This window comes from Aotus nancymaae, unplaced genomic scaffold (genome assembly GCF_030222135.1).
Source record: "Aotus nancymaae isolate 86718 unplaced genomic scaffold, 86718_ANA_hifiasm-v0.15.2.pri h1tg000064l_1, whole genome shotgun sequence".
NCBI classification, from domain to species: Eukaryota; Metazoa; Chordata; class Mammalia; order Primates; family Aotidae; genus Aotus; species Aotus nancymaae.
This window is the reverse complement of record NW_026988479.1, coordinates 5,425,442-5,439,593: the sequence shown is the minus strand read 5'-3', so window position 1 is coordinate 5,439,593 and position 14,152 is coordinate 5,425,442. Positions and strand designations below refer to the sequence as shown.

The window sequence follows — 14,152 nt, the reverse complement described above, 5'->3', positions numbered from 1 at the left end:
CAAATCCACAAGGCTGAAATGAATGAAATGGCTTATTAAGAGAGAAGAGAGATTAAAGGAGGTAGGAGGTAGACAAGACACAAATGGAGAGAAGGAAAGATTAACTGAGTCTGAGATGCTCTCTCCAATCAGGTTCATGCTCTTGACGTTGAGATCCCTGAGCAGGGCTCTATTCCAACACCTGAGAGCACAGCACTAAGCAAGACAGATAGTGAGGGTACCTGCTCTTATAAAGCATGTTATTTTAGGAAGGAAGGACAAGGGAATATATTTAAAAAGTAAATAATGAATATTCCAGATTCATTGTAAACAGAATATACCAGATAGAGGTATATGAGATGCTATTTCAGTGGTAACTATTATCTGATGGGAATAAACAGAGAGGTAAATGAAAATAACTTGGAGGAGGTGGCAGAGGAAGCTATTAAAGATTGGGTGGTCAGAAACGCCTGTCTGGTGAGATAAATTTGTGGTAAGACCTGAAGTACAAAAAGGAACTAACTGAGAACAGTTCAAGGACAAACTTTACAAGCTCAGGGAATAACCTCATAAAAAGCACAAAGGTGGGAGCCAGGTTGGCATACCTCAAGTCCAAACAGAGGTTGTATGAAGACAGCAGAATGAACCAGGTGGAGTGAGAGAGAAGAGAACAGAGAGGAGATAGCAGCAAGTCCCATGCAGAAGGTTTTATACACCAAGGAAAGGAGTTTAGGTGTTACCCTAAGTAAATCTGGAAAGCTTTAGAAACTTTTAAGAAGAAAAGTATCTATCATGAAACTATCTATGATCCAAATCCTGCTTCTTTATGGAGTTTTATAACATGCTAATTCAAATAACGACTGTATTCAAAAATAAAGGGAGAGTAATTATTCTTAAATACTATTTTAAAACAAAGTGAATCCCATGATTTGTAAGGCAGGTCCTAGTTTTTCAAACTATATTGATTTGTCAATATTATTTGACTTTATGTGGATTCTTTCATATATTTTGAGATAGTTTAAAAAATCAATGTTTAAAAAAATACTTGATGAAATATCCATGGAGAAAAATTTTTAATGCATAGCCAAATATTATACTATTATATCTTCAGTTTCTAAAGATTCTGAAGAAATCAATTAGAATGAGAAATGAATTCAGCTGTTTTGCCCATACGGAGGAGAGACAGCTACTTAGATCAAGAGAAATAAAAGAACTGCAGGTTAGAGTTGCTGGTGTGGGAACAAGTTTCTCCATAAAGGAAATGACAGCAGTATCAAAAAAGGTCAAGGAAAAAAGAGAATACAGAAAAATACATAAAACCACAGAAGGAGGAAGGGACTAACTTTCTTATTCGGAAATTCTTTAAGGCCTTCGATTTCTATGCAGGTTTTCTTTTTTTTTGTAAAGAAATGTAAAGCTCAAATTTCTTGTCTGAATAAAGAATATTCAGAGAATAGTACCTGCAACAGACAATATGACTTTTCTTTTCTTTTCTTTTTTTTTTCTTTTTTGAGACAGAGTCTAGCTATGTCACCCAGGCTGGATTGTAGTGGCACAGTCTGGGCTCACTGAAACCTCTGCCTCCTGAGTTCAAGCTATTCTTGTGACTTAGCCTCCTGTAGTATTACAGACTCATGCCAGCATGCCTGGCTAATTTTTATATTTTTAGTAGAGACAGGGCTTTACCATGTTGGCCATGCTGATCTCAAACTCCTGAGCTCAAGTGGTCTCCCGCCTCAGCCTTCCAAAGTGCTGGGATTACAGGCATGAGCCACCGCACCCAGTCTAGAACTTTTTTCTTAACAAAAATGTTGTCATAAGTGTCCCAGAATATCTGCTTTTTCAAAAATGAATTTGACATTTTTCCACGTGACTCAGTCAAAAGTTACATCATTAAATAATAAACTAATAAATTAAGAAAATATATATGAGCTTTTAGAGTGGAAACAATGAATCATACATAAACGAATAGGTTTGATAAACATATTTAGGTGAAAAGTAAGCACAATTAATTAAACATTTAAAAAAACATATAAGCATGTGATTTTATTCTAAAAGATACATAGTCTGGGGAGTTTTGAAGTCTTTCTTGTAGGTATATGTCCCACTATCTGTGAGTCTCGTTTTCATAATACACTGTCTTTTTTAGGATTTTTACTGTGGCAAAATCATGAATTGTGGCATTATGAACAATCCAGTTATTTACTCTAGATTGATGCTGTTGAGACAGTAGTTTGAACAAAATGAGATGTTATATTGGCACTTTTATCTCAAATAAGGCTTTGGTGTATGTTACCAAAAGAAAGAAGGAAGAAAGGAAGAAAATTTTGCTGCCAGAAATATGCCATCAATGACATGATACTAATATAAATACATACCAGTCTTGCTTAAAGAGCCCCCTAAAGAATCTCTGAAGGTAGGTGGATAGATACTCTATCCTGCCTAACTTACTGTGTATTGGGGAAAGTATGTACTCCAGGCACAGATGGACTTTCTGGGGCCATCTGCAGCAGGTGAGACAAACGCATTTCAGCTGGGTTGAGTCCCTGCTCAAATATAGACATTTTCATTTTGGAGAGCAAAATGAATCTCTGAAATTTATTTTGTTTCCCTGTAAAATAGGATAATGATACCTACCTTAGAGCTGGTGAAGCTCAAAGACAATAATTTTTCTGAGTAACAGTGCAGAATAGGTAAGCACTTAATGAACAGTAACTACTAAAATAATAATTAAAAAAGCATTTTGCTTTTTCTCTTCCATTATTAAAGTGGCTTCTTGTATGAAACGACAAATAGAGGTGTCTGAAGGCAAAATGACCTTTCTCTAAATTGACTGCACATTGGGTGGGAAGAGGCATAAAAGAAAAGAATGATGATGATGAGCAATAGCAATTTCTTTCCATTTTTATCACATGCCCTTTCTGATCTCTTAGGCTTATTAAAAGGAATCTGCTTGTCATAGGTAGAATATAAAATTGTGAACATTTTTGATATTGAGAAAACAGTGATAACTAAAACATAATTATTTAATATTCTTCACTCAATATAATGAATTATCAGAAATATTAAAAATATATAAACATAATTTATTATGAATTATTTAGTTTGCAAAGGCAAAATAGTTTCTAAAAATACACATTAATATTTATTCATGAAGTCTTTCTTTAAATAAATGAATAATTAATTCAGTAAATATTTTTATGCAAAACTTTTTTTCATTAAAACACAAGCCTGAATATAATGTTGAAAAGATTAATTGAGAAATGGAAGCACTTGAAGGGGATCAAAGAGTTTCAAACTTCTCGGCCTTCAGTTTCTGGTCTAAAAACTAAGAGGCTGTAGAAAAGTCTCTGGGATTTCAGTCAACTAAAAAGAAGAAGTATATTCCAGCACACTTTAAATGGGCCAAAATTACTAAAGAAAAAGAGTTGAAAAATGTATGTCAGCTTTGTACCTCAAGCTCATGAATTATATAACAGTAACTTCTCAATCCTCATACTAAAAACTTGTAGTCTAGACTTGCCTATGTTAAACCAGCCTTGCATCCCCAGGATGAAGCCTACTTGATTGTGATGAATAAACTTTTTAATATGCTGTTGCATTCAGTCTGTCAGTATTTTATCGAAGATTTTTGCATCGATGTTCATCATGGATATTGGCCTGAAATTTTCTTTTTTAGTTTTGTCTCTGCCAGGTTTTGGTATCAGGATGATGTTGGTCTCATAAAACGAGTTAGAGAGAATTCCCTCTTTGTGTATTGTTTGGAATAATTTCAGAAGGAATGGTACCGGTTCCTCTTTGTATGTCTGGTAGAATTCGGCTGTGAACCCATCTGGACCTGGACTTTCTTTGGATGGTAGGCTATTAATTGCTGCCTCTACTTCAGACTTTGTTATTGGTTTATTCAGGAATTCAACTTCCTGGTTTAGTCTTGGAAGGGTGAAGTGTCCAGGAATTTATCCATTTCTTCTATATTAACTGGTTTATGTACAAAGATTGTTTGTAGTAATCTCTGATAGTAGTTTGTATTTCTGTGGAATCAGTGGTGATATCCCCTTTGTCATTTTTTATTGCATATATTTGATTCTTCTCTTTTTTCTTTTATATTAGTCTGGCTAGTGGTCTATTTTGTTGATCTTTTCGAAAAACCAGCTCCTTGATTTATTGATTTTTTGAAGGGGTTTTTTTGTGTCTCTATCTCCTTCAGTTCTGCTCTGATCTTAGCTATTTCTTGTCTTTTGCTAGCTTTTGAATTTGTTTGATCTTGCTCCTCTGGCTCTTTTAATTTTGACAATAGGATGTCGATTTTAGATCTTTCCTCACTTCTCATGTGGGCATTTAGTGCTAAAATTTCCATCTAGATACTGCTTTAAATGTGTCCCAGAGATTCTGGTACATTGTGTCTTTGTTCTCATTGGTTTTGAATAATATCTTTATTTCTGCCTTCATTTCATTATTTATCCAGTAGTCATTCAGGAGCAGGTTGTTCAGTTTCCATGTAGTTGTGTGGTTTTGAGTGAGTTTCTTAATCCTGAGTTCTAATTTGATTGCACTGTGGTCTGACAGACTGGTTGTTATGATTTCTGTTCTTTTGCATTTGCTGAGGAGTGTTTTACTTCCAATTATGTGGTCAATTTTAGAGTAAGTGCGACATGGATGATGCTGGAAACCATCATTCTCAGCATTCTGACACAAGAACAGAAAACCAAACACTGCGTGTGCTCACTCATAAGTGGATGTTGAACAGTGAAAACACATGGACACAGGGAGGGGAACATCACCCACTGGGTTCTCTTGGGGGGTAGGGGACTAGGGGAGGGATAGCAGGGGGTGGAGAGATTAGGGAGGGATAACATTAGGAGAAATACCTAATGTAAGTGAGTGGGGATGGAGGCAGCAAACCACCATGGCATGTGTATACCTATGTAACAATCCTGCAAGCCTGCACATGTACCCCAGAACTTAAAAGTAAAATTAACAAAAAAAAAACAACTTGTATTCTAAACTGCATAAAGTTTGTATCATTTAGTTTCTAAGTTAGAGAGACAGGGAAGTTCTTAATGGCAGGAAAGAAAAGGAAAAAATATTTTTAAAGTAGGTCAACATGTTAGAATGGTGTGAAAACTAGGAGTCAAGTTAGAAAAAAGAAAATAATGCAGTTTCTTAGTACCATGTCTTTAACATTTTGTTTATTTACTATTTATTAAAGATACTTCTTTTAGAAGTGGGTGTTGGATCCACTTTGGTGGGTATGGAAGGGAAAGGGAAAAGAACTTGAGAGCCATTTTGGTGACAGAGCATTTAATAGATTAGATATTAAAAATTATTGGGGTGGTGGAAAACCCTATGGTTGGAGGTATTTATTTTCATTTTTATATGAACTTTTGATTGGGGTAGTGGCAAACCCTACAGTTGGAAGTATTTTTCATTTTTATATGAACCTTTGGTCCTGAGTTGTTTTTGACCAATGGCAATTTGAACCTTTGTTGCAAGAATCAAAACACAACAACTGAGGTAGATTCGCATCTGTATTTGTAATTCGGCTATAAGTCTTAGATTTCATTTGGTATATACACACATTTATCCCCACTTGGACAAAATAAGAAAATGTGTTTGTGGGAGTCTGAGGGATAGTGGCTGTGGAAGAACTGAGAAAGAGATGAAGAACAGCCCTAAGGAAGGAGGCCTAATAGTACTGAGAGCTTTGCATCCATGTGATACATGTTTTCACAGGTTTGGAATTTCCACCTGAGAGTATTGTTCCCAATCAAGTTATCAATAAGTATTTGCTAATCAGTTAACATTACAGATATGAGCAAGTATTGTGGTTTATTTGTTGTTGTTGTTGTTACTGTGTTAGTTTTTTTTCTGTTGGATGTCGTTTTATAATAGGACCATTTTATCATTCTAATCTGATGTTTACCAAATCCTCCAGACATGAACCTATAAAGATGGGGGTTGGATGGTAAAGAAATAGCAAAAATGTATACTCAGGCATAATGGATAACAAAACCGAAGAATCTCAGCATTGACACCAACCTATGAATACAATACCTATTGATTGAATTTGATTGAAATAAAATCCTGCATGGAGTAGAATTCCACATATGTCTTAGACCTTGGCAGCTTTTGAGATCAGAAAGGAAGAGGGAAATGGACAACTGGGTGTCACATTGAAGTTGACAATAGAATATCCTGGTACTTTGTGCTAGTGCCAAGTAGTTTGTTGCTTGATGCAGATGCTGACTGTATAACCACCTGGGAGCATGAATCATTGCCAGTTCCTCAAATCATTCCAACCATCTGTCGCGACAAGCTTGGCAGCACAGCCAGCATGTGAAAGAGGCTGGGGGGCAGACAGAGGCAGAACAACACTGGCACCAATCTGGCACCACTGTTGCTACTGGTTGAAAATAAAGGTCTAGGAAGCTCCTGGCCTCAGCACAGGCAGAATACTCCAACACTTGTTCAGCAGGAATTAAATGCTAATAAGAGTATGGATGGGGAAGGTAGGAAAGTCAGCAGCACTAAGAACTGATACCAAATTCTTTTGTTGTCCCTAGGGACACCATTTTTCCCACTCACTCTGTAATATCCACAATCGCAGGCTACATCCCGAAGAGATGTGCCCTCAATAATTAAGCACAAATGAGAGATTAAGTGGACAATTCTTCAGATTCCCTGAAATCATGATAGACATTGCTAGGATAAGGCACATGAGGTTCCTGTAAGTTGCAGGGCCACAGGTGCAGTGACTTAGAAAGGAGGAGGTGGCAAGATAATAAATGTAGCTTGGCCATATAATGTGAAATATGTTGAAATCTTTATTTTCCCATATAAATCTTATCATCAAGGTCAATATGGAGCTACAAATATTTTGTTGATTATTTATATTTTATCTGCATAGGCATATTTTCTGTTATGTATGAAGAGAAAAGGAAGAGAGACAGCAATCTCTTTCTAGATCCAGGTCTACCTTAGAATATAGCCCCCAGGACAAGGAAGTCCCAGCTGAGGGTTGAACAGGGCAGGCAGATCCACAGCCTCTCACCTGAGCAATCTGAAACCATTAGGAGGGAACCTCATCTAGTGAGCACTACTCCTAGAAGAAAGAACTTTCCAGGGCTCCTCTGAAAATGAAATGAGAGAGGCCCAGCCATGGGGCTGCTATCTAGAGATGGCTTCTAGGTTTCATATGCTAAAAACTGAGCAACTTCATAAATTAACCTTTCCGGGGAATATTTATTCTCTCTCTTTTTTTTTCTATTCTTTTCTCTTCTTCTTCTTTTTTTTAATTGCATTTTAGGTTTGGGGGTACATGTGAAGAACATGCAAGATTGTTGCATAGGTGCATACGCGGCAGTGTGATTTGCTGCCTTCCTCCCCTTCATCTATATCTGGCATTTCTCCCCATGCTATCTCTCCCCAACTACCCACTCCCTGCTGTCCCTCCCCTATTTCCCCCCAACAGACCCCAGTGTGTATTCTCTTGGTTGGACTATCAGTCTACGCATTTGGGTTTTTCCTTCCTGTAGTTCCCTATCTATCAACTAGGCATAATGGACTCAACTCCTATGTTCATAACTATTTCAGCATTGAAAACATTGCTTATACCAAGTCCGTATGGGTAAAGTGACAGAAATAGTCAAGCAATTATTTGGTGGTGTTCATCAGTGTGGACAGTTTCCACACTCAGGTGCTGAGATGATATAGAAGAAATATTGTTGGCATCAGAAATTCTGGACAGTTTTTTCCTGGCTGAAGTTCAGTGATGTTTGAGCAGGTAGACAGAAAAACCCTACCCTTCCCTGACACAATGGTACATAGAAGGATCTAGCAAAGTGGTAGACACCTGAGATTAAAGCCTGAAGAGGCTTTAACTGAGCAAACATGTAAATTTAGCTCTGTACAGAAAAAGCATTCAGCAGGAGCAAGCTGAATAGTGGATCTCATATGCGCATGGTTTCAGGAATCCCTTTGTTCCCCCACTGTTTTGTATATCCCTCCAGCAACTGAGAAACCATGTGGTAGAGTGAAAGAACAGGCACTTCAGATTCAGACAAGCTTTTGCTTAAATCTTAACTCTACAGCATGCCAACTGTATGAATCTGGGACAAGTTACTTAACCATGTGTGGCGTCAGCTTCCATATCTGTTTAATGAACAAAGTAATATCGATATTCTGAGAGCTGTTCTGAAAATTAAACTTAAAAATAAAATGCATAGTGTGGTGCTGAGTGGACAGCAGATGATGAATAAGATGACATTGACGGCTGATGAAATTATTCTTGGGGTGACATTGAAACAGAACATCCACAGCCATCCAGATAAGGTAACACTACAATGTATGGACTACTACACCTCCATATATTGTGCTTTTTTTGGTTGCATTCATATAGTGTGTTGCCCTTCAAACTTAGAGGCTTTAGGTAATTGATACCACATGGATAGAAAAACACTCAATTTTACTAACATCATTCTCTCTGTATTTTCAGTCATGTAATACTGCATTGCCTGAAAAAATTATATGAAGGCTGAATGCAAAGTTATATAATAGATTTTAAATGTGCCTATACTAACAGTATAGTGTGTACATGTGTAATTAAGTTTAAATGAAGTCTCTGCATTCCCTTGTTTCATCAGTATGGTTTCATCATATAATACAGAATGCCATTTCATCCTCTGGCAGCTGCTTCCTAACACTCGCTAAGTCTTGGAATGTTTTAAACTAGGGCTTTACATTTATTACCTCTGCAAAACTCCCTCATATTTCATTTGTCTGAGTTGCAGATCAATCACTGATTTATTTTCTTCATTAACAAAATAATTAATACTTAATATTTGGTAATAGAGCTTCCCAAATAACTATGTTTACTGAATGTTAATATATTTACTGTTCAGGAAAATAAAGTCTGCAGGAGAGCTAAGTCTTGTAATATAGGAAAATAAGCGATTAAAATGAGGGTTTGTGAAAGCCAGAGACAATATTAGGGCAGAGATCAATTTGAATTGTTGGCCCTGTCAATATGAGCATTTTAACATCTCAAAATGTGGTTAATTCTTTTCTAATGAACTTGACATTATTAAGATTATAAGTTATAGTCGAGGAGACTGCCATCCTGTTTGTCTTAATATTAAGCACTGCTATTTGTTAAGGCTCCCAAAATGTCTTTAGTAAAACAGGTTGTCAACATGTAAGGAACTCATCACCAAGGCAAATAATATGTGGCCTCATGGCATTCAGTTAAAAATAATGGCAACAATTTGCAACAATCACTTTCAAATCAATTTTGATGCAAATTATCTCTTCATTAAGTAGAAACAGAACATCAAAGTGCAGAACAATATGTATAATATACTACATTTTGTGTATAGAGGGTAAAAAAATAAAATCTGTGCTTCAGAAACTCTAGAAAGTCATATACACAACACTCACAAAGCCCAAACAGTGGTTATGTGTGGTCAGGAGACAGATATGGGTAGATGAGGAGTGGGGCCAACAGCTTTAGGCATTTAAAAATTTTGTTTGATTTTGGAACCATGCAAATGTATTACCTATTTATGAAATAAGATTTTTAAAATATGCCTTAATGACACTCCTTTACATGGATGTTCATTTTCTCTTAACACTTCTTTACCTCAATTACACTTTTCTGGAAACTGGAGACCACTGATCCAGGTCAAAGAAAGAATGATATGTAAAATTAAATGAGATTTCCTGAATTGTTTTTAATAATTGGAAAATTGATGTTATATTCATATTTTCTTCAGAGACTTTTGAGATACCTTCCAACCCATATTAAAGGCAATTTTTGAACTGTTCTTGGGTCAGCTTGATCCCAAAGCTGAAGAGATTGAGGAAGGATGCTTCTCCCAGATTGTAAATTATTGAGTAAAGAAATTGCTCATTTTAATCACTTATGAAGGCTAGGGTTTCCAGTATAATAATACAAACAACATACCATAATCCCTTGTTAACTTTTCAAGCCTGCTCAGCAAGCATGTTTTGGTGAATATGAACAGAAACATATCAAGTATGACTAAAAGGAAACAACAAAACCTTTTCAGTGTTTTTGAAAAAGAATACTGCTATACCTGTGTTTTATTATAAATAAACAGGTTCTGTCATATTTTATCTTCTTGCCAGCAAATGAAGGACATGTTTCATAAAGCTTCTAAAATGTACATGAATATTTAATTAAATCATATTTCCTTGAGAAAATAAAGTTCATTCGCATTTATAGCAGACGGTTGTGAGGAGCTCATAATTGTCGTAAGACCAGGGTAGCCAGTACCGGTTGCTTGTGGAACAAAACTCCTCAATTTTTAAAACTTTTTTTAAAAAATAAACATACAATCATAGGTGTTCATTTACTTTAAAAATTCTAAAGATGAAGAAAATTATTGTCTATATATTTAAGTCCTTGTATAAATTACAAAACTCAAGTTTATGTTACAGAGTCCCTTCCCCATAGGAAGCATAAAGCACTTTTGTGGTACCTTTCACCAGTAAATATTTGTATCACATTGAATTTGAGAAACCAAATAAAAGTCTATATTGCATCTTTAAGCCCCAAGAGAACATTCTTCTAAGCTGTCTCTTGTGATGAATGAGCTTCAAAAGTCATTTGATTGCCATGATTTAACTCAATCTCAAATAAAGATATATAAAAGTAATAATACATATTGACTTCAGTAGAAATCTGAAACATCAGTGAACTGCAGACTCTTCTTGCTTGAGGTCAACAAACACCCTTTGGAAGACAACCAAGAGTAGTTTAAGACCAGGACAACGAAATAAAATTATAACAACAATAAAAATAATAAAAATAACAATATTAAAATAAAAATAACAACAATCGACAATGAGGTAAACTCCCCTTTAAAAAGGCAAAATGTGTTGCCTGCACTGTCAGGAGAGAGTTCGATTGTACCTGACACCCAGATGTTTTTCTAACCAGAGTTCAGCCAGTTTCATGGCTGAGGCAAAAGTACTTGCCTTGGATCCTAAGCACATCTTATACTGCTTAGGGTCCAAGTTAGGATCACAATGAACTGGATGGAAAATATGCACCACTCCTACTTCTTGACTTCTGAAGGGCCTTAAGCCAGATAGAATGACTTTATTGTAGAGATCTACATCTTCTAGTCCCCAGCCTTGTATTGAGGTATCAAATCCACCTGCACCCAGAAGATCACTTTTGTAAATACAGGTGATTCCGTATCCATAGTCTCTCCAAAATCCAGTCTTTTTTGAGAATACAAAGTAATCATCAGTGAGAGGATTTCCCCCATTTGCTACCTTTGGGTCATACTGGCTAAAGATGATGGGATAGTACACCTGTTGTCCCTGAATTGTATTGTCTCTACATCGTTGGAGAAAGTCTCCTCTGAAGATCAAGTCAACATCACAAAATAGCAGCAAAGTGTCATTGTCAAACTGGGCAGAAGCCATTTCAAGACCAAGACCTCTGGAAAACTCTCCCTTCATTGGGATCAGGGTCATTTCTGCTTTGGGGTACTTGTTCTGGTATCCTTTTATCAGCTCAATATGCTCGCTGGACTCTTGGCCAGAATCTCTACTGAAAAGGATAATGACTAACTGTACATTCTGCTTTGGGATAAGACACATGTTTTCAAAATTCTCCATGAATCTCAAGAAAATGTCATATCTTCCAATGAGAGGGACGAGAATGTGTATTTTCTTTTCATTGTGCCCTCCCATTTCTTTGGCACCTTGAAAAGAAGATAATATCTTTAAAGAATTAGATATAAAGGAGAATGACTGAGTTTCACTGTTAATACTCTCCACAAGACTGTTGACATCTAGCTCTTCAGTTTCTCTGAAGAAAGGCTTGCTGAACAACTGCTGAAGATAGGCATGACGTCTCACTGGCACAGTCAATTTCCTTCCCTTGTGTCTTTTGTATAAAAGGAGTAAATCCAAAATGTACTCCACCCCGTGCATGGGGTTAACTCTGCGGTAGCCATACTGAATTTCCTTGAAGTCAATGAGCCGTCCTCTGCTCTTGGCATTCTCATTGATCATCTCCATCACCTGTAGGATGGTGTCATCCAGTGCTGTTCTTAAAATGCTACTGATGCTCTGTCGAGGGGGCTGGTTCTCAGCTGCTGAGTAAAGGAGCTTCCCTGTCAGGAACTCCCATTCTATCACTTCATTTCTCTCCCGAGGCTGGAAGTGGTTGAAAGAAGGTATTACTCCTAGCTGCTGGTCCTCTTTGCTTACTTCTGTGTTACTGAGCTTGCTCATCAGGGCGCTCTCCCTGTGGAGCTGAATGGTGCGGTAGCGAAGTTCAGAAATTTTGCGGCTGAGCATGTAATTATGCAGCCTGTATTGGTACGCAGGCTTTTTGTTGGGATGAAGTGTTATGGCTGCATGAATTTTGCTATTGTGAAGGTCTTGGATATAACCTTTCCGATTGTGTTCATAATTTTCATGGAACAGTTGTTGCATCTGAAAAGTGAAAAAAAATAAAAGAGAAAACAGGATTAATTTTAAAAGAAAACCAGCAATAAACTAAAGCATCCAAATAAAAATATTTAATAAACTTTTGGTATTGTATTTCATAGTAAAAATGGTTTGCAATATTTATATTTTTAAAAAATTAAAATAGTTCTATTATTTGTAATTGGTGGATGAAATTATATATACTTATCATGTACCACATGTTTTGAAATATATGTATATATGTGTGTGTATATATATGTATATTTCAATCATGTGTATATATATATGATATATATAATATATAAATAAATGATTATATATTTAATCATCCCACTATATATATATCATATATATTTATATATATATCATATATATTTAATCATCCCACTATTAGCCAGTTGGTATATTCATTACCTTACATAGTTATTATTGTGGTAAGAACATTCATCATCTATTTTTTAGCATTTTAAAGAATACAATATATTGTTATTAACTATAGTCATCATGTCACACTAGATTGCTTGAATTTATTCCTCGTATCTAACTGAAATGTGGTATCATTTGACGAAACCTCCCCATCCCCTCTCCCCAGGTCAACCAGCCCCTGGTAACCAACATTCCACTCTCTAGTTCTATACAATCAACTTTTTGATTTCCATATATGAATGAGAGCATAAATGTCAGGTTCATAGGCTCAAAGATTGCAAACAAACCTCCAGCTATGAATAAAACAGTAATTGACTATGTCCGTAACCCCATAACAGATTACAGAGAAGAAGAGACACAGAATGGATACTGTATGAGTCTTCCAAAATAAGCAATTCACCCTAAGGAGGAAAACCAGTGACCTGTTGTTTGGAATGACAACATGAGGCTATTTGCCAGAGGAGTCTTAAATTTTATGTAGCATCCAAACATAGCATTTTTATCGAGTAAGTTCTTGGTAAGATAAGGTGGAACAGAAACTACGCTGATCTACACTCCTGATATAAAGTATCATATCCAAAATAGAAATGCTTTACATCCTTATGAAACTAAAAGGCTTTCTGCTAGTCTAGAACAAATTCACTAGTTCAGGCAGAAACAAAAATAAAAAAAAATGTAGTTATGAGGACAAAATTCAAACCGCCAGCTGATTCTTCCTTCTCTGCCAGTCAATTAAGAAACCTTTATTATACCCACTCAAGTTATTATGAATAAGAAAAAGAAGAAAAAAAGGTAGGATGAGGAAAAATAGGTGGAAAAGGAGAAAAAAGGTTAGCAGCAGCATTAGATGTCTGCAAATATTCTAATGAATAAGGAGAAAGAAATATTGCAAGCTTAAGAATACTCTTCAGAAGCAGGTAAAAATTGTACACAAATTATAAAAAACAGCTCTTCAAAAAAATAATTCAATTAATAGACAAATAAGCTTAAAGAAGATAAATAGTATACCGGCAGAGCTAAGGAAAATGGGAGAAAAAATAAAATCATTGATAGACATACTGCAAGAAGCATGAAAAGGGATTTATGAAACACATAGGAAGAAGAGACTTGAAAAAATTTAGCAAAGTAATAGAAATATAAAGTAGAGCTTACAGTTTGGAGAAATGGTGGTCTTTTAAGTAATAAGTGCCAGGTCAGTTGGATATTCATACGAGGGAAAAAAGTAAAAACTGACCCCCTACATCCTACAATGGATGACCTGTTGATGTAAATATAAAAG

The 14,152-nt window shown here is 35.9% G+C and overlaps 1 protein-coding gene across 1 annotated transcript in view; it reads right to left on the bottom strand.

Moving 5' to 3' along the window:
- Window positions 1-7,492: 7,492 nt before the first annotated feature.
- CHSY3 (chondroitin sulfate synthase 3) overlaps window positions 7,493-14,152 on the bottom strand; it is a 288,921-nt gene continuing 282,261 nt past the window's right edge. The window contains exon 3 of the mRNA XM_012447928.3: window positions 7,493-12,453. Coding sequence (XP_012303351.1) covers window positions 10,891-12,453 — 1,563 coding nt within the window. The 3' untranslated portion in view covers window positions 7,493-10,890. The remainder of the gene's footprint in view (window positions 12,454-14,152) is intronic.